The following is a 20,958-nucleotide window of genomic DNA, read 5'->3' as shown; positions in this document are numbered from 1 at the left end:
ATACATTGCAGTTCAGTTTTTCTGTGCTTGTGTAGGACGGAGACGATGGACAAGAGAAATGGTTTGAACTACCAACCACTGCGTCCCTGTGGTCCTTCCTCCCCTTCACAAGCTTCCAGTGTCAGTACTCTCCAGCCTCTTTAAGTTCCATTTGAAACACTTGCTCAGGGGGGTTATCGGCACAGTCCAGCTCATTATTGGGCGGCCTTACTGAGTGAAACCGACTCCAGTCCCCCTTGCACAGGATCCAAGGCAGCACATCCACCTTGTAATGTAGCTCCGGGGAGAACTCAGTACTTATCAAATTTGGCGCTCCTGCTCCTTTCCCGCGCGTTATCAGTCTCATCTGGTCATCGTAGCAGCAGTGTTGCGCCGCTAGTGTTGTGCTATCGTATGACAGCATTGAGCGGATGCAGAACCTGGCTGTAGGTTTGTAGATGTCCAGACGTTCTTTGGGTCCGCTCGCATCCCTCCAGCGGTAGGTCTTGTGAAGTTTGGCATCCTGGATGTTGACGGCACTGTAAACGGCCTCGGAGGGGTAAGAGCAGGGGCAGCTGGGGAGCTCTGTGAGCACCTGGTGCAGGTACTTCTGGAGGAAGTCATTCTTGCAGTTTAGCCACTTCTCACAGCTGTCTACATCTGGGTTGGGAGAGTGGGGGGAAAAAAGTTTGACTTTATCACAGAAACTGAAGTTAGTTTTCTAGAATGAAATGAGCTTTGGCTGTTCTAGAAACTTTTAAAATACAGTTCCCAGGTAGATGCACATTTGTACTGACGAGGGATCGTATATATGCAGCCAGTTATGCAATGCCAAGTGTGCGTCTGATATTCAATATTCAGTTTCTGGAACTATTTTGTTAAAAAGGGACACAGACAGATCTTACTGCTGCTGGATATGGACCCACACACACACACACACACACACACACTTGCGAATTGTGACTTTGCAGTGAATTAAAGTGAGAGAGAGAGCATGCTAAATGTTTGAAAGCATTTTTCTGTCCTCATTCTGCATTCAAGTATCACACTTCTCGATGAAAGCAGCTGCTAAAACCTGGAAACCTTTGTCTATCACAGAGGGTGTGCTTGCATCAGCTGACACTGTAACATCCAGTTCTATCCATGCAGCTACAGCGTGGCGACTGTACACTGGTCACTATCACTCTGCTGCCGGGCTGGGGTCAAATCAAAAGCTGCCTTTGCTTTCTGTAATCTGTCTGACGCTGGATCCTGCTCTCCTCTCCTGCTGTATCCTTTGTTATGTTTGCAGAGTGAAGAGACCTATCGCGTCCTCTGGCTAGGGCTTAGCAGCGGGAGAGCAATAAAATGGAAACTGAAAAGCAATTCAAACATTTCTGAGAGGCACGCTCTGTGTTACTTTGTGTGTTTGACAGTTCTCAGCATGCTCGGAGGGGAGATCTCTGAATATGAAAAGAAGGCACTCACAGTGTGATTGATTGAGTTTGTAAGCCACCACTGAATGGAACAGTGTCCTGTGCACACCAGCACCCTCTGAAAACATGGTGTACAACCTGAGGACTGTTGTGCGGAATGCGTGGAACGATGTAGACAATCCATACATACTTGTGTCCAGGGAGTCGGTGCTGTTGGTCGTCTGGATGGGTGTTGGGTCAGTCACTAAAACCGGAGAGTCTACACGACGGGGAGAAAGACAGGAGCGACTGCTTATAAGGTGGTTTAATTATATCTTGTAAAACAGGAGAACATACTAGCATTTTTCACACATGGCAAAATAGAAATCGTAAGCATGAAACATCAAGTATTTTGTATTCTTGAGGTCTAACAAATGTGTTTTGATATTTAAAACCTGCATTGTTAACATCCATGTTCTCAAGGTAGCAGTCCACTTCTTCATTGGCTGGAGAATCAATCAGGAATCTCTGGCCTGGCTCTCTCATGGTTAAAGACATCCTAATCAGTTCTCTATAATAGCGCTAAATCAAATACATCAGGGCTCTATTTTTAGCCCACTGCTTTTCTCTCTTCTTATATCCCCTCTTGGCCATGCTATATACAGTTATAGAATAAATGTCCACTGCTACGCTGATGATACTACGCTGAATGTGCCTGTAAAAGCTGACGGTTCCGTGCTCATGTCAGATCAGATTTTAAGGTGCTTCTGATGACTTACTAAACTGTGAATGGCCTTTATACCTGTCTGAGATCCTTAGAGCTTCTACTCGTGTATCAAGTTGCTGCTGGGCTCGTATACATGCATGTGCATCTTCTGTCCCATAAAAATATTGCTTTGTAGTGCTACTGGTGGTCAAAAACCCCACAGACAAAAAAACCCTGTAATTGAATTGATCGCTGTAACTCAAATCTAACACACCCACAGTGCTGCACAACCATCATGTAAGAGGTAAATGTTCTGTATTTGTATAGCGTCTTTCTAGTCATTTTGACTAGTCAAAGAGCTTTTACATTACATCCTCATTCATACAGGAGGAGGAGGCTCATAAAGTTGGAGTGTCTTTCACACACATTCAGTCCAGTAGGTCCTGTGTCTAGGACACTTTGACATGCTGACTTAAAGGAGCCAGGGATCGAACTGCCGACGTTCCAATAGATGGACGACCCACTCTACCTCTGAGCCACAGCCACCCCATTCTGGCTCATTATGTGTCTTCCATTAGGGACCTCTAGCTTCAGTTACATGAGCGCAGATTTTCTACTTCCTCTGATGATCCCTGTCAGACTTGCGACTCCTGAACACATATAGAGTGAAACGAATCTGTCTGGGCAGAGACGTTGACCCCAGGACTAACTGTAGGACTTCCAAAGCTCTGCACAAAGCCTGCAGAATTACTTTTAATTGGTCAGCAAGCAACACATTCACATTCATGATTGCAACTCCCTTACCACAAGAAATTTTCAACAACTACTGCTTTGCATTGCAACCTAGTTTTGCATATGTGCACTACACAGTGTGCAAAAACTGTACAAGTGCTGATTTGTCTCCATTCAAAGACCCATTTAAGTTCGTCAGCACATCGCCTGTGTTCAGACCTTTGATTTATGTTGCTTACAGGATAAGATAAGTGAATTTCCTTGATGGATTAAAGTTTGGAATAAAGTTTGTCGCAGCAGCTTAATAGTAAGACAAATGTGAAAAGAGAGCACAAAAAATAGATAAAAATAAACTACAGAAGTACAGTGTAGACATGAACACAGTATGATTTTTACGATCTTGCCACATTACAGAGTGATGTCAGAGTTTCTACTTCTTACCGGCACAACTCTTCAGGTCACATGTACGTGATTCAGTCGCTGTACATGCGTAGCCGCAGGAACGGGTGCGTTTCTGGGTGCCATGTCCACAGGTCACACTGCAGGGAGCCCAGACGCTCCACTCCTCCTCGAACTCTGAAAAACACAGAGAAAAGATGGATGACAAGGAGGCAGCGCTGAGGGGAGAAAAGCAAAACTATGGAGTAATATATTAGGAGCCGGCTTTGAAGTTAGCCTCGTGAATTCCTCGCCCAGCTGGTGTATGTGAATTATGCAATTAAGGAGCGGCTGAAAAGAGCCGAGTAACGACAGCGTGGGACCTCTGAGACATGCTCCTCTGTATTTAAACAATGCTTCCAGCAGGGAAAGAGACGGGAGAACTTCAAAAGACCCAAGAGGAGAGAAGGAGGCGGGGGGGGGAGAAGGAAAGGAGCCAGCAGGTCTGAAAATCTTGCAGCGAGAGTGATGACGGCTGTATGCTAGTAAAACTCTTCCCTCGGCTCTCACAGCGATACAAACTAAGTGCCAACATTTTATCAGCAACTGGAGCTTAATGCAGGAGCTGACTTCCTTTTTAGATTACAGCCAAAGTATATTACAGGTTTTTCTGCAATGTCCCAGTAACATTTTAGCTTATATGGTAATGTCTGAGTGTAATGTCTCACTGCGCTGTAAGAAAGTAAAACCAGTCAGTGACACTGAGCTTTCTTTCCGGTTCTGACCTGACCTCCAGCCTCAGAGATGGGGAACTGTTCCCTCAGACCTGTTTCTGCACACAAGCTAATGATGCACTGCCACTAGATGAGTGCTGCATACTTTTGGGGAAAAGTCAGAATTATGCTAATGAAAGTACAGCCAGCTGGCGTATATGTACGAGGTATGTGTGTGTGTGTGTGTGTGTGTATGCAGAATGCAAGGGAGGCAGTTGCAAGGTCAAACACTTTCTGTGCACCAACACAAACACTGTTCTGTTTTTTTCAAACCAGTCTTGGAGTTCAGAGATGTGGGGGGTGCTAACAAGGGCAAAGGAGTATACTGTTAAAAGAATGTAACATCGACCAGTCAGTCAAGATGTATGTTTAAAGTGCTGTTTACCATATTGTACTGTCACAGAACAGGGGGTGTGAACTGATTTGATCAGGGCTTTAATGTAACAGACCTTTATTTATCTATTTGACTTATTTATGTGTAAAAGAGCTGTGCTCCAGCTAGAAGATGACACCTACACTTTGGGATAGCCCACGGATCCTTGCTTTGCTTTGCTTAATGATATATCACAAAATAATAATCAACCATAATATTCAGGGGTGACAATTAGCGTACATGTTATCTGATGGGGCAGTACGGCACCTGGATAAATAATAGGGGGGGGGCGCTGGCTCAAAGAACCTTGAGGACCACTGACCTAGTGGAGCAAAGAGTCTGTCTTATGGTCACGTCCTTCAGAGGACTGAGGGTTAGCAGGGGTGCTTCTCATGTGTCTTAGGGTGTCTTTCTCCGTGTCTTAGTCCTTCTGACATGAAATGTAAAGGAGAGATGATGAAAGCACAGCTGGATCAACTGTCTGTCAACTCAGCTTATTTCCCCAGCAGGGGTTCAGACTGAAATCAATCCAGTGTTAAATCAGAGCAGGGAGCTGCACTGGTGAGTAATGGGTCCCATTTGATACTCACATTAACCTGAGAGTTTATTGAATATAGGTGTGACATTTTGAAAGAACAGCTGTCTCTGCTTTGCTTGACAAAATCCATTTTCCACAAACTACTTGGTACGCATACTGGGGGCCCTGGTTCAAAAATAATAACTTTAAAAGCTTAAATTATCGACACAATGTGAAAGTTAAATGGGAGAATGTGACTAAAATCGATGCGAGGTGATCGGAATGAGAGAAGACATCACAGAAAACTGCTCTTCTAGTATTGCTTGATCATCACGACAGGCTCCAGGCTCCATGTTTCAGCTGGTTTACTTTACAGCCTGGTACAAAGGCTTCACCTTTAGCAACTCATTCAGAGTTAGACCATCAGAGAAAAGATGAGAAATATAACATTTTTACTATCCAGTGCCAGTCAAACGTTTGGCCACACCTTTTCATTGAATGGCTTTTCTTTATCTTTAGTATTTTCTACATTGTAGATTAATACTGAAGACATCAAAACTATGGAGGAACACGTGGAGTTATGTAGCAAACAAAAAAGTGTGAAACAAACAGAATGTTTGATATATTAGTATCCACCTTCAGCTCTGATGACAGCTCTACACACTCTTGGTATTCTCTCCATCAGCTCCATGAGGTCGTCACCTGGGTGGTTTTCCTTTAACACGTGTGTCTCGTCAAGAGTTCATCTAAGGAGTTTCTTGCCTTCTTAATGTGTGTGAGACCATCAGTTGTGTTCAGGTCTGGTTGGTACACAGTTCTATACAGTGAACAGTCCTGTTCCACTGCTGTTCTAGTCCACATTATGACAAGAAACAACAGTCCGTCATTACTTTGAGACCTGAAGGTCAGTCAATCTGGAAAATGTGGAGAACTTTGAATGTTTCCTCAAGTGCAGTAGCAAAAACCATCAAATACTATAGTGAAACATGAGGACCCCAAAGGAAAAGAAGACCAAGAGTTCAAGTAGCAGACACATCTCAAAATCAGCTGTTCAGGAGAAACTGAGTGAATCACACCCTCATCATCGAAGCCACTACTGAGGAAGAAGAAGAAGAAAACTGCTTGGGCGAAGAAACACAAGGAATGGACATTAGACCAGTGGAAATCTGTACTTTGGTCTGATGAGTCCAAATGTGAGATTTTTGGACCCCCCACCCCTGCCCCCGGTTTCTACATGTATGATGAAGCATGGAGGAGGAGGTGTGATAGTGTGGGGGATAGTGTTTTGTTCTATTCAAAATTCAAGGCACACTGAACCACCATGGCTGCCACGGCATTCTGCAGCAACATGCCATCCCATCTGGTCTGATCTTCCAACGGGACCCAATGAGCCCAAACACAGGCTACGTAAGGGCTATTTGACCTGGGAGGAGAGTGATGGAAGAGTGAAGAAAAAGCAGCCAACAAGTGTTCAGCACCTCTGGGAGCTCCTTCAAGACTGTTGGAACACCGTCCAGGTGACCTCATGAAGCTGACTGAGAGAACGCAGAGAGTGAACAAAGCTGCCGCCAAAGCAGAAGCTGGCTACTTAGAAGAATCTAAAATATAAAACATAGTCTGGTTTGTGTCACACCTGTTTTGAAAATCACATCACCAATCTAACCAGAATAGTGTTTTATCACTATAACATATCAAACCTCAGAGCTTTCACATCACAAATTGGCTCTCAGAAACGGGTCCCTGCAGTCATCCCAAGCAGGTCAGACTACTGCAGCAATGTTTTATCTGCAGGATTATGCAAACAATCAGTGGGACGCCTCGGGCCCATTTAGCCAGAGTATTCGCACATACACAAGGACTTGAACATATTTTTCTGGTACTGAAATAATTTCCTAGAATAAAGAATCACTATCAAAACCAGTAGTCTACAAAGCACAGTGTATTTATGACTTGCTGACAGATTACAACCCGATCAGGCCCCTGAGGATCCTCTAGCTGGACCCTGACTTAAATCCAAGTCCAGTGACGATGCCTTCAGTCACTGTGCTGCTGCTCTCAGGAAAAAAACTCTCAACTGTCACCAGGTTCCTCACAGCATTAACGTAACATAGTGATAGCTGATGTGGCTGGCAGTGGCGCGTTCAGTTTCGGCTAAAAGCGAAACACTGGCAGCTGGATGTTTTCTACGCTGCTCTTTGCTAAAGCTGTGCAGCGTCTGATTTTTGTCAGTTTGTGCGGTGGTTGAGCTCGCAGGCACATCTCTGCAGCCAAATAGTTCTCCAGATTCTCACATTTTCTTTTTTCACTTAGGCACGAATGGTATGCTGCACCGTCGAGCTCGGCTGTCATTAAGGACACTGCAACACCAGCAGACCGAGGAGGACATAACGGCAGAATTTAGAAAAGACAGAAGCAGATTTTGATTGGCGTTATAGTAACCAATAGTGATCCATTACAACATATCCGGATCAGACCCAATGCCGATCGTTAGGAAGAATTATTTTACATTTACATCAAAGTAATGGTGCAATCAGTGGAGCTGCAGTGTGCTGGGTTAGTCTTACCATAGTTATCCTTTGCATCCCAGTCTTTGTTCCAGTGACCACCCCAGTCTCCCCCCACTCCACTCAAGATGGGCTCCTCTGGGTCGTAGTTGTAATCCTCAGACTGTTCCTCCAAACTGGCTTTTCCCAGCCCATTGTCTGCCTGCTCGGGGTACTCCCAGAACAGCGGCCAGAACAGTTTCTTGTGGCTGTTGACCCACTCTGAAGATGACAATGACCAGTCATTACGCTGACCCTCTTTGGCCAGGTCCATCTCCACCTCTGTCTCGGCCTGCGTGTCGTCGACCACCTCAATGGTAACCTGAAACACAAACTCAAATTACCGCCTGTACCGTTTAACATACGATGCCTTAATGTATTTCTATGGGCTCATCTTTTCGTGTCTATATCACACCTTTGTTCCTGTCAGTAGGACTTCAGTAGGACCTGGGAGCACAGAAGCTGTGCCGTTATTTCTCATTTTATTCTCATTTTGAAACTATAACCGCTACGTTCCTCAACATCTAACCACCAGAGGTTATCCTTATTTTCCTCTCTTTATATTATGAGTTCGCATCACTCTGCAGTGGTCAGAAACGTTGGTCAGTTGTTGAAACGTTTGATAAATCAATAATATGGCCGGTTAATGCTATGAACATCCATTTGAATTTATTTCTTCTTCCATCCTGAAAAATCTTTTTTTTGTCTGTTTTTAATACCGGAAGCGGCGACAGTGAGGAAATAGAGTGTCTGTCTCAACAGAAACGGTCGAGTCGGTTGTGCCGTTCAAAACTGACACAAAAGATTTTTCAGGGTGAGAAATGAATTAAAATGGATGGTCATGGCATCTCATCAAATATCAAAGTGGATGACGCAGCCGAACTAATTAGATTTAATAGCTGCCTCTGTTTTGGACTGCCTTGCTCTCTTTACCCTCAAAATCAGCACCGTCACGACTGATTTTCACACTGGGACAGATTCCAGTGTAACGCTCGGTATTGCCAGATAGGGCATTTCTTGCCCAACCAGATCAAGAACCGTGAGATCAGAGTCAGAGACTTTGAAAGGAGGCAGGGTGCTGCAAGCCTGCCAGAAATCCAGCAGCAGAAGAGGAAAAACACAACTGATTATAAAACAGTTTAATGCCAATTTTAGATTATGATCTCCTTTGATTACTCATCAGACCGTGTACTAAAGCATTACTGTCGACAGTGGAGCTCAGTGGAGACGCAGAGTTGATTTTAGTGCTCATCCTCCTGTCAGTACATTTAGTAAAGTCAAAGGTCACAGTATGTGTTTGTTAAATCTCTAGTGGTAACAGAAAACAGCTCTACCCTGATTTCTCTCCATTGAACCACAGTATCTGAGGGCTTGGTCTCATCGTGACCCCCATGAGTCCTGAGAGGGAAGCTTTCCAGTGATGCTGAGGGTTCCTGTTTGTTTTCAGCCTTATCTGATGATGTACCCAAAGAAGGCAGGGAAAAGAGAGGAAAACACAGGAGCAGCAGGGGTGGAATGTAAATTATATAGCAATAAGAAGTCCGCTTTGTTCATAGATACGTTAAAACTATGTCTTTCTCCACCAGGGGAGCACCCAAAAACACCCTGCCCACCCACACCCTCAACGTTAGCATCACCTCATCACTGAATGGGTCTGAAAAGTATATTTCACATGGTGCTGCAACAAACTGATTTATGTTTTATTAAATGTCTACATTTTAAATGTATCAGTAAAATAAAGGTGTCTTTGAATATAACACATAACTTCACGTTCTTTTCCAGACACAATGAGGGGAGTGATGTCAGTGCCGTTTATTTATTTGAAGACCAGATTAAAAGTGTACTCTCCTTTTATGAAAGAGGGTTATTGTGCAGCGGGGGGGGGGGCTGATGCACTGATAGCAGCGGTCGACTATCTCTTGGTTTGTCTGTCCCACAGTCATGTCCGTCATACAGATGCATACACACATAAACACACACAGGTCTGGACAAAACCAGAGATGCTTATGTTTCCAACAGTAACTGTTTATAAAGACAAGAGATTCCAGCATGATGCTGAACATCAGGCAGGAGAAAGGCAATCATGTCATCTGAACCAAATTCAGTTCAAATGATTAGAAAAAAGGTTTCCTGTATATCCTCTACATTCTTTTACATCATTTTAACCCTTTCATGCACAGAGGTCACTATAGTGTGCAGCTATTCAAAAGCTGTTTTCTTGTATATGCATGAGTTTTGATGGCATAGTTGCACATCAGCCACTACAGTGGAAGCTACTGCATCATCCCATACACTGACTGCTACCAAGTGGGAAACCATTGCAAGTGAAAAAAGGAGAGAGTGAAACCAAGATGGTCGACAGACAGCCAGAAACACCAAGCTGCTCATTTTGTTCTGTTCAAACCTTCTATAAAAAGAGACCCTTGCAGGTAAGAAAAATATGACATCAAGTAACATCTAAGGAGTCATGCAATTGCTAAATTTTCCAAGTAGGGTTAAAAGACAATCAACCCTGAAACACAATGAGCAACATGTGGAACCAAGAGCCCGTGGAGGTGATGGAGTGTCGACTGCTGTACTCACGTAACTCACAGTAGGCCAACAGAACACCTCAAGAGTCTGGTACAGTTTGGAGCTTAGACTCCTCCCTATGTCTGCATCATCTGCATGGAGGTCATGCTATCAACAACAATCCACAACATTGGGGAACAAATTTTAAACGTGTGAGAAGGAAGTGTTCGTCCGAACAAAACACCAGATGTTGCCAGAACAAGCACGTGCACAACGTCACGCAGTGGACATGGATAAATGTCACCGGTTCCACCTCCATCAGGCTTCACTTACACATAAAAATGGTCGAGCCATCACTGCCAACGCTCTGTAGAGTGTTAACAAAAGTAACTGAGACAAAATAAAGACGCATACAGTTTCATACTTAATGATCCTGACACACGGGAAGCAACAAACCTCCGGACATCAGTCTCATTTTACACTCATTCCTGAATTGTTACTGATTGTATTTCACACAGTATTCTACAACGTTTCCACTATTTCTATAACCCATTAGTTAGGGATCCATATAAGTAGCCATTACAAGCCAATGTGGGTAGACAGAAAGCCATCTTCTTCCTGTGCTCGTGCCTTTTAGCACATTAACATACTATATTGCCCTCACTGAGGTGTTGTACAGTCTGTTGGCTCTGGGGACAAAGGATCCTCTGTAGCGCTCAGTCCTCAGCTGCAGCAAGAGGAGTCGTCCACCGCGGCTTCTCACTCCCGTCTCTAAAGGCTCTCGCCAGGTCCCTGTATTCCCCCTTTCCTGTCCCTTCCTCACACACCTCAGAATATATATCGGGATGTGGCAGGACTCAAGAGTTACATTTAAAGTCCGACGTGTACAGGATGAACAGGAACAGAGCCCCCTGATGCACTGTGATCGTCCCGTCAGGTAATCGGTGATCCAGGAAGTGAAGGAGGGATCAACCAATGATAACACAAACCCAAACAAAAATCTTTCCAGATTCATACCTACTTCAAACTTTGCTAGATTTTAGCATGAAGCCGTTATTTTCTCGGTTTAGATTAAGAGCAGCAGAATTTGAAACGATCACTGCACGCAGCATCTAGCAGGACCACATGCTGCTGGAAATGCACTTGAGGTTTGGATTCAGTGCAATGGACCTGGTGGTTCCTGCTCAAGGTATCTAAAGACCACCAGTTTATCATCAATATTATTCATATATTTATTTTTGTCAATGTTAATTTCCATGTTTTTGTATCAGACAACCTCTTGAAAATAAAATGGAGCATCTCATTTCTCCTCAAATCAAAATCTGGACCTTGAAACTTGGAACCACAAAGGCATCAGCTGTCTCTGCTGAATGGATGGTATATGCATCTCTGCTGACAAGGCTCTGAATTCAAAAGCCACACGACCAACATTATTTCTGTTAAAATCCACTCCACAAGTCACAATACTTTCTTCATAAAGCCAGCTCCACAAGGATTCTGGTTCACGGTCGCACTGAAAATGAACCTTCTGATCTTTAATATTCGCTCCCATTTTTTTCTTTTATTTCTCCAAACCCTGTGCGTATGTCTGAGGTTCCTGGAGAAGTTGGAGCTCCCCACTGTTAAAGGTCCTACGTGCGAAACTCAAGACCCTGTCCTGATTCAAACCAGCTGTGCAGAGATGGGATGTATGGAACAAGAGAGAGATACATGGTGTACAAGACAGAAACTGCAGAAAGAGTGATGGAACCACTCCACTTATACTATAATCAGGAACACCTGCACTTCACTGATGATACGGACCCTTCAAGCTATGAGAAGAGTGACCTGAACCTTCATCTAATGACACAATGAGTCCAAAAAGACTTCTACCCACATACACATTGCCTACCTGGATGTTGGGGTTTTGTGAGCCCATGTCTGCATTGGCCAGCTCTGGGAAGTTCCTCAGGTCCAGGATGAAGAGCCCAGGGTCCTCCTCAGGTTCAGGTCGGGGGAGCACACCTTGATGCTGCTGCTGGATCCAGCCTTGTCTGGACCTGGGGTAAGACGGACCAGAGGGCAGCGTCTGCAGCAGGTTCTCCTGCTGGAGCTCCTGGAGCGTCTGACGGTTGTTGTCATGACTACGGTCTGCTATCTCCTGAGAAGGGAAAAAGACAGTGACTATGTTGTGTCGGATGAAATATTAAGGGTGCTGACCTCAAAAGGTCTCTCAATATACAAAGTCAATATTGTTTTATCACAACAGAACTGTTAAAAGTCACTGCTCCACAAAGGTGAAAAGAAAAATGTGTTTATGGGTAATGTTTCATGGATTGACACTCACATTTGATTGACACTTGGCCTATCACAAGTATTACTATTAGTAGAACTATTATGACACTTTGTTTGCCTGTCCCACCTCAGCTCTACCTGGCATCAGGCAGTCACATAAGCAGTTATAAAAACAGCGTTTTCAATGGGATTGCTGCAGTTGGAGAATTGACTCACAAAACAATGGACAACCTGCTACGTCCTGGCCCACAAGCTATTAGGTGTAGCTCTATATAAGTACACACACACAAACACACACAACATTTGAGTGCTTTGTTTTAAAAAAAAGTTAATTTCATATTAAAAACCTTCACATTTTACAATTACAATCTATAAAAAGCCATTTCTGAAAAGACAAAGGGGTGTTTGGATTCATCTTACGGTTGACTGGCAGCACTTCTAAATTGAAAGCAGCCAACTGACGGTGGAGAGCCCAAAACAATAGGACAACGCGTCCACAAAGTCATAGATTACATTTCACTATCGCTGTGTTGCATATAATCAAATCCCAGTCTCAGTTATGTCAAATTTTGTTACTCATGAGTGTCAAAAAATATTGCCAGGCCCTTCTCCTTTAGGATCATTAGCAGACTGGAAAACTGAAGATTTCTGTAAATTCCTAGTGGTTTTTATATGTTTGCAAAGTGTGTGGACTATGCACATTGCATGTATATAGAGTTGGGCTATATAGAGAGAGCGTGTCTATGTTCCCACATTTCTAAGTAATCTAACTATATAATAGAGAAAAGTATGTCTGTGTGTGTGTGTCTGCCTGTCTGAAGCCTCTTTTCTCCTCATTGGGTTAACCCTAACCCCTAACCCTAACACACACACACACACATTTTTCTCTATTATATGGTTAGATTACTTAGAAATGTGGGATTACTTAGAATTGTGGGAGCACGGGGACGACCCCCTATATAGAGTTTAGCTGGGCACAAATTTGGGCAAAGAAAGCCTGGCTCATGTTCCCTCATTAAGAATCCAATGCTTCCACACGATCTTCACATGAAGCGCCCATTCTGATACACAGATTATAATATATAGTTTCATCTCTACCTCATCTAGGGTGCAGGACATTTGAGAGCCGTCCATTGCACACAGCCTATTCCATTATCGAGCAACACAACTTAAACTTGAACCGGCTCAAGAATTTGACGCCCTCCGCAAAATGTGGCATGGGTTTCAGCACGTCTCCAGGGAGGGAGCAGAGAGAGAGAGAGATGACTGTCCATCCAGGATTATTTGGTTAAAGCGCTAGCAGCTCCGCTTCCAGGTCTTGTGTCATTTTTTTTTTTTTGAATGAATGTGTCCCCCCCCCCCTCCCCGCCCTCCAAGCCACACTCAGTATCTCCCTGTTCACATTCCTGTTCCACAGTTTGGATAAGTGAAGTGAAACGCCAAGTTCATTTTGCAACCCCCGGGCTAAGTCAGGTTTCAGGGCTCCCTGTGAGCAACATGAACCCTGCTCACTTTAATAAAAACACTGAGCTGTGACACCTGAGGAGAACAGTGGAGCCAGTAAAAGACCGAAGAACATCCATACATACATGGGAATGTACATGTGGATTTATATCCATGTGCATCTTCACTCCTTTTTTTTTTAAACATTTTCAAAACCAGTGAGACGTAGATACATTCCTTCTATTCTTTCCCTTCACAACAATCCCTTATACACTGTTAATCAGAAGGAACTCATTTTGCATTTCACCTTCTGTAACAGGCAACTCCTTAAAATAGCTTACACGCTTCCCCTTCCCCCCAAAAAACATTCTCATTCCATTCCCAATTATACAACAGCTATAGCGAAACACCATGACCACATAAGCATCAAAACAATGTCACCGCATGAAAAACACATCAATCTGCTCGGTCATTATTGTCTAACACCCCCCAAGAGCAGGTCTAGACCAAACTCTTTAATTAGAGAGAGACCCAACGATTCAGGAACATTAAGGATTCAAGAATTCCCACATGAGCAGCATCAGATATTATATTAGGACACAGTGACAGGAAGAACTCCCCTTTAAAGGGAAGAAACCTCGAACAGACCCAGGCTCAATGTGGGCGGCTTCTGTAGGAGAGAGAGACAGAGAGAGAGAGAGAGAGAGAGAGGGAGAGAGACAACACAAACAGCAACCAAGTTCTGTTCTGCCAGAATGAGACACAGTCTGCTGTGGCTCCACGGTACCCATAACCACAATGGTCCCTGAGCCATCAGCAGCTCCTCAGCCACACAGCCCCCCCAGCCCCCCCCCAGAAACCAGCAGAACCCGCAGTGTCTGGGGCTTCAGTCTATCGTGGATTATCTGCTCCTGTCTGTAAAAAAAAACATGATATGAAGTGTAAAAAGCACACACAGCGTGAGGGACTCATGGCCTGTTTAGATGACCGGATTGTTTCAAACGTAAGTCTATCTGTTGTGCGAGGCGTGCACGAGATGGAAGATGGAAAAGTGCTGCCGAAAGACTTCCTGAGTGAACACACACACGCATACCAAACTTCCAAATATTACAACTGACTGTCCAGCAATCACCCGACAGTTGTTAATTAACCTCGGATTCAACATCTCTCTCAAACTGTGATTTTTCTTTCTTCATACAACTACGCCCATCACTTGAAAATCTCAATTCACCAGGACACAAGTCACACAGTTCACACATCAAACCACCCACATAGTCCTCCTCCCTGAGATTGTTTTTCAGCCATTTTACTTCCAACTTTGCTGCATATGAAGGTAGGAGGAATATATGGAGGAAAGTAGGAATATAGACTCAATATAGGCAATACATAATACCTATTTGTTTAATTGTTGTTCTTGTAGCTTTGACTAACTAAAGCAACAAAAGCAAAGTCAGGAAATCCAGCCAGCATCTGTTATCTTACAAGTCAACCGATGCACTACACGGTTGACTTTTAGATTAAACAGGCCACTCATAAATGTTCTTTCACCTTTTAACCAACTGTGTGAAGCCGAGCTCTCTGCCAAGAGCCCACAGCCCAGCCCGCCATTTGTCCATTCATAAGGCTGACTGAGAGTCTCTGTCTGAGCGAGCTGGTTTCAAGGTTCCTTCGCCCGAGACCTGCAAGGCTGCAGCATGAGCACTTCACGGCATTAACGTACGTGGATATTAGTAGTCATTTACAACCACCAATACAGCTCCGGTCCTCTGTGCGAGCGTTCGCAAGCAGGCCAGAACGGACTTTTGGCTGCTGCTGATACATCTCGACAAGTCCATTTGCCCTGCCGTAACTTGTGGTGGGAAAATGCTGTAAAATAACCTGGGAGACTGCACCTGTGCAAGTCTAAATGTCCTTCCCTGGTGACACTTCAATAATGCAAACTCAATGATGGAAAGGGAAAAGTTCTGTAAGAAGCGATTCAAAACAGAAACCTCTTTTTGTTTTGGCCTCCTGTGGTGAAACAAACCCTTTTTTTTTCCCCCCTAACAAAATACTGGAAAGTCATTAAAGACAGCAAGAGATAGAATCCTCCTCCTTCTGTTGGCCTCAAGGAGTGGACTACTGAAGCATCAATCAAACACAATTCAAATCTCTTCACACAATTCTCAGCTTCAGTCGGGCGTCATAAAGAAATGTGATTGTGAGGACTTCACTTCCATCCTTCTCCCTTCCAGCATGGACCTGTTCACCATCTTTTCTGCTGCCTTTCTCTACCAGCCATGGAAAGAGAATATGAGGGGGGGGGGGGGGGGGGGGGGCGTGTGATGCCTGGATTAACATTGAAAGAGAAGACACACAGACCCAAAGAAGGGGAGACAGGAGGACACACTCCAGCCAGCCCTTAGATGGTGATCACGCGTCCATGTAGTCCCCATGCGTAAGGCACATCCTGTCACGGTCACACTGAGCTCGTGGGCTCGTGGGGCTCAGGGGGCTCCTCTGATTGCATTTCATTAATAGTGCTCCAAACACTGAAGCCTCACTGAAGGAATGTCCGAGCTTACCTCGGAGCCAGACGCGGTGGTGTTCCTGTCTCGGACCGAAGTCCTCCTGAAGTCGGTGGGGAATCCGCCCACGGACACCGAGAGCACCGCGACCATCAGCAGCCACAGATGCGGCTCTTCCCCCCGCTGCATCGTCCCACAAACGTTCCGCCAAAGCGTCGGAGGAGAGCTGACCCGGTCACCGCCGTGCGCCTCCCGAAGCTGCGCTGCCTGATGCACACGGAGCCCTTCTCACCAACATCCAGCCGACGCTGGGATTTCCCCAAATGCGACGTGAAACAGCTCCGTCCGGCTCCCAGTCCACGTCCACAGGGCCGGTCCAGCTCCCAGTCCACGTCCACAGGGCTCTGAGCTCCGGTGACCGCCGCGCAGTCATCGGTGCCTCTGGCAGCAACCCAGTGTGTAGTATTGGCTTAAGAGGAGCAGCCCTCCCTCTTCCCTCCTCCCTCCTCCTCCTCCCCCCCTGTGCCCTGGATGATGCAACGGAAGGACTTCACTCAGAGGAGCCCACGGGGACCTGAGCAGCGTGGTGGTCCTGGCTGCTTGGGGACAAAGGACACCTCCACCTGAAACACTTCCAAGCAGCACATGGACATTCAGACTTCAGACACAATTCTACACTGTAAAACTTGTTTGCATGTGTGGCAACACATTTAAGAGAGAAGTTCTACGGGCATCAAATGTAAGCCGTGTCATTCTTTTATCAGGTGAAATTAAGAAAATCACACAACAGTCTGACAGCGATCAATAAATAAAATGATGTCTCTGCCACTCTAGTGCAACTGTCTGGTCTGCTCTAGTCCTGTGGAAGACTGTGGTCATGGTCAGGTACATGGGCACACTGGCAGCTCAGTCATCCAGTCATTTCATTCGGTCAGTTGGTTGCACTAGAGTGGCGGAGAAAGTGCAGCCAAAAGGTAAAAAGGCGGCTTAACGACGGACTGAGCTCAGACATAAAGCTCAGCCTGAGCCCAGTGAACAGGAACCCTGAGTTAAAGCTAAATGTGACGGCTGTGTTATTGTGTTCATACGACTGTGGCGTTTAACACATTGTAATTATTATGTATGGGATTGTTAATAGGAGCAGCCCCTTTAGCCCTTTGATTCACTGTTGAAATTAAAATCTTTGTTCGTGTAGCTTTAAAAGAGGAGACACAGTGCTGCTCAAAAGTTTGTGAACCCTACAGTGATGGTCCGATTTTACAGCCTTATCAAATGTTAAGTTGGACCCCAATCCACAACACTGACATTCCAAGTAATGGACTCAAACTAAAGACATGGTTATATTGTCATTCTTCATTTAACAAAAGTGGTTGATTTAAGAAAAACTCAGATTTCATGGGTGCAAAAGTATGTGAGCCCCTTCAGGTAATAGGATGTTGGATGGGCGTCTGGCATGAACTGCCCGCTTCAGGTTCAATTGGATTTAAGTCAGGCCTTTGACTGGGCCGATCCAGAACACGAACCTTCTTCTTCTCCAGTCATTCCTTGGTTGTAAACGCTTGGAACGCTTTGGATCATCATCACGTTGCACGATCCATCTTCTGCCAAGCTTTAACTTCACAACGGATGGCTTCAAGTTGTGTTCCAGGATTTTACAATATTCCTCAGAATTCATGATTCTCTGGACCATGTGGAGTTGTCCAGGTCCTGAGGATGAAAAGCAAGCCCAGATATTAACATTCCCTCCACCGTGCTTCACTGTTGGGAGAAGGTTCTTTTGGTGGTATGCAGTGTTGACTCTTCGCCAAACATGGCGGTTTTGGTTGTGACCAAACAGTTCAATTTTGGACTCATGTGTCCACAGAATGGACTTCAGGTTTCTCCAGGTCTCTCTGGCAAAGTTGAGATGGCCAGCTTTGTTTTTTTTTGTGAGCGGAGGCTTCTTCCTCGCAACGCTTCCATGTAAACCATGTTGATTGAGTTTTCTTCTTATTGTGCAAGCATGCACATGTGTCCCAGATGCAGCAAGAGAGGTCTGCAAATCCCTAGATGTTGTGTTTGGGTTGGTTTTTACCTGAATTATTTCTGCTCTTGTGGCTCTTGCTGATATTTTAGAAGGTCGTCCACTTCTAGGCAGAGTTGTAGACTTTTTCAGTGCTGTCCATTTGTAGATGATCTGCCTCACGGTGGAACGATTACATATACACAACTCACAAAAAGTTAGGGATATTCAACTTTCAGGTGAAATATATGGAAAATGTAAAAAGTTAATGCTACAGTGATATTATATCATGAAAGTAGGGCATTTAAGTAGAAGCATGCAATGGTAGTTTCTTCATCTTAAACAATTTATTGAAAGAAAATCTAACAACAGTGGTAGGTATACCACAACAAAACATTTTCAGTGTCTCAATAAATTGGGATGTGGCCAAAGGACGTCCACTCCTCTCCTTTCTGTGACTCTTCCAGTCTCTGTATCACTGTTACAACCTCCTGATGACACTCTGTGACCCTCTAAGCTCAGTGAACACCTCCGTCTGAGGACTTCCTGTTTGAAGCCTCCAGTGTTGAGGTGCTGCTGATCAATTGTTAGGTGTCGTCTTGGTCTCATGATGTCAGAATGTGATCAGCATGATGAGGAGGACTGTTTAAATACCAATTCTAACTGAAGCAGGAAATGTATTGGTGGATTCATGGATCAAACCTGTTGTGAATGTTGCTGTTAAGCTTCTTGTTAGAGAACAGCAACTTGTGCAGAAAGTACTGAAACACTGAACAGTTGGACAAGTTTAGAGAAGGTCACATTAAGTTCACCTGGAAAGGTTAGAATGCAATTTAGGTTCATCCTGAAATTTCACCTGAAAGCCGAATATCCCTAACTTTTTGTGAGTAGTGTGTATGCACTCCTGCATTGTCCTTTTTCTGCCCCCCCCCCCTATTCTCATCCATCCATCCTCTGTTTTCAGAAAACTGCCTCCCTGTTTGTTCTCTGGTTGTGTTGTATATATGTGCAGTAGTACATGCTTCCCATACCCTATAAAACATTTGGCTGTGGTTTTGCACACAGTGCTGTGTAAACACTTTGCTTGATGCTCTGTGTAGTGGTGGAGCTTTCGCTACTGATAATAGCCCTTCTGTAATTCTGTATTTCCATCAATGGATGCTGCTCCGCCGACGAACGGAATGTCATGATAATTTAAGATGAACTCCATTTGAATAATTCAGGGTTTTTATAAAATGAGATGTTATGATGTAATAATAATCATATAAAATACAATAATTTGCAGGTTGTCAATTCACAAACCCTGTGACAGTGACGGACAAATGGATTGAAAAAATCATGGATCAATGGATTATTGAGAAATGAATGAGAAGAGGCATACTGGACGTATCACACGTCATAGAGAGCTAACGTTTCACACATTATGACGCAGACCCTGAAAACAGCATGTATCTGGAGAAAAATCCTTTTCGTGAAACTTCCTTTCCCCTTATTTTTTTCTATATTTTCATTCAACCAGGAAAGGGGATATCACTGATATTAAAAAGCAACGCATAGAACGTCACACCTGTCAAAACGTATTGATAGACTCAGATGAAATAGAAGGCTCAGAAGACACCAGAGCAAAATTAGAAAGTAAGACTGATGAATGGATATGCAGTAAAATTCTGAAATAGATTACACTAATAATCACAAATATCCTAAATGATAAAGAATTGTAACAAAGTGCGTAGAATCACTGATGGCGACAAGCCTCCAATCAAAGACAACAAAGGAGTTTCTGAAGTTTTTTTGTTTCTTCTCCTTCGCTCAGATCAATATAAAGCAAAGTCAATGCTTTTCACTGTCTTTGAACTCTAGTCAAACACCTCCCTTTCCATTAATATCAGCACTGCATATGGTGTCCAGATGTCACGTGCACACAGACCTTTAATCCTGGATAGATTATATTTCACATGTGTTTTTCTCAACAAGGATTGGATGGTCTTGAATGAAAGCAGAGGGTCTTAGTTTTGGTTTTCTCCGTGCCTTGACAGCCATTGTTCCTAGTAAAATCCGAATCACGGCATTCTTCACAACCTGCGCTCTGAAAGGAAGTGTGTGTGTGTGCGTGTGTGTGTGTGTGTGTGTGTGTGTGTGTGTGTGTGTACATGGGTTGACACACAGCACAGGATCATATTTAGACCCTGCATTGTCATTTTTTAGATTTTCTGAATAATAAGATAAACTGTAGAGCTTACTGTGTTTTACTGCTCATACTCTGATAATATTGTGTGTAGGTGTGGCTGATGTTAGTCTCTTGTTACCCACTCAAGCTCTCCATTGGATGTTTTGCATTTGAAAAGCAGCTGCTCAGCAGCAGGGCCACCCTTGAGTAAATGTAGAGACTCTCATATGTGCAGACCATTTTCTCTCCATGAAAGTAAACGGTGAAATGGTCTGTATTTGTATAGCGCCTTTGTAGACTACTCAAAGCACTTTCACATCACGTCCTCGTTCACCCGCTCACACATCATTCATACAGGAGGAATCTAAGTTGGAGGAAACTATTCTTTCACACACTGAAGCTAGGATTTAGGAGCAAGTCTTGTCTTTCCCAAGGACACTTTGACATGCTGACTTTGGGGAGCCTGTGATTGAACTTCAATCAATCAATCAATCTTTATTTATATAGCGCCAATTCAGAACAGTGTTATCTCAAGACGCTTTACATAAAGAGCAGGTCTAGACCAAGACAGAGAGAGAGACAACAGCAACTATAGCACTGACAATAGGAATGTGACTAATAATGAGCAACATGGTAACATTGAAAAACATGACAATAGT

At 44.2% G+C, this 20,958-nt stretch overlaps 1 protein-coding gene across 1 annotated transcript; it reads right to left on the bottom strand.

Annotated features, from left to right (window-relative positions):
- Window positions 1–26: 26 nt before the first annotated feature.
- ism2a (isthmin 2a) lies at window positions 27–16,461 on the bottom strand. The gene is made up of 6 exons (XM_070842778.1): window positions 16,224–16,461; window positions 11,798–12,046; window positions 7,417–7,717; window positions 3,253–3,387; window positions 1,585–1,653; window positions 27–639 (listed from the first exon to the last, which is right to left on the bottom strand). The coding sequence occupies exons 1-6, from the start codon at window positions 16,317–16,319 to the stop codon at window positions 122–124; spliced, it is 1,368 nt and encodes a 455-aa protein (XP_070698879.1). The 5' UTR covers window positions 16,320–16,461; the 3' UTR covers window positions 27–121.
- Window positions 16,462–20,958: the final 4,497 nt, after the last annotated feature.

This window comes from Pempheris klunzingeri, chromosome 13 (assembly GCF_042242105.1).
Source record: "Pempheris klunzingeri isolate RE-2024b chromosome 13, fPemKlu1.hap1, whole genome shotgun sequence".
Lineage (NCBI taxonomy): Eukaryota > Metazoa > Chordata > Actinopteri > Acropomatiformes > Pempheridae > Pempheris > Pempheris klunzingeri.
The sequence above is the reverse complement of the archived record's forward strand: the minus strand, read 5'-3'. Positions and strand labels throughout refer to the sequence as shown.

What these genes read in the sequence shown, in the direction of transcription:
- ism2a (XM_070842778.1), bottom strand. Translation starts at nt 16,319, where the DNA reads ATGCAGCGGGGGGAAGAGCCGCATCTGTGGCTGCTGATGGTCGCGGTG. An exon ending in CCGACTTCAGGAGGACTTCG is followed by an intron (nt 12,047 to 16,223) that starts GTCCGAGACAGG and finishes TTCCCTTCTCAG; the next exon opens with GAGATAGCAGACCGTAGTCA. An exon ending in CACAAAACCCCAACATCCAG is followed by an intron (nt 7,718 to 11,797) that starts GTAGGCAATGTG and finishes TTTGTGTTTCAG; the next exon opens with GTTACCATTGAGGTGGTCGA.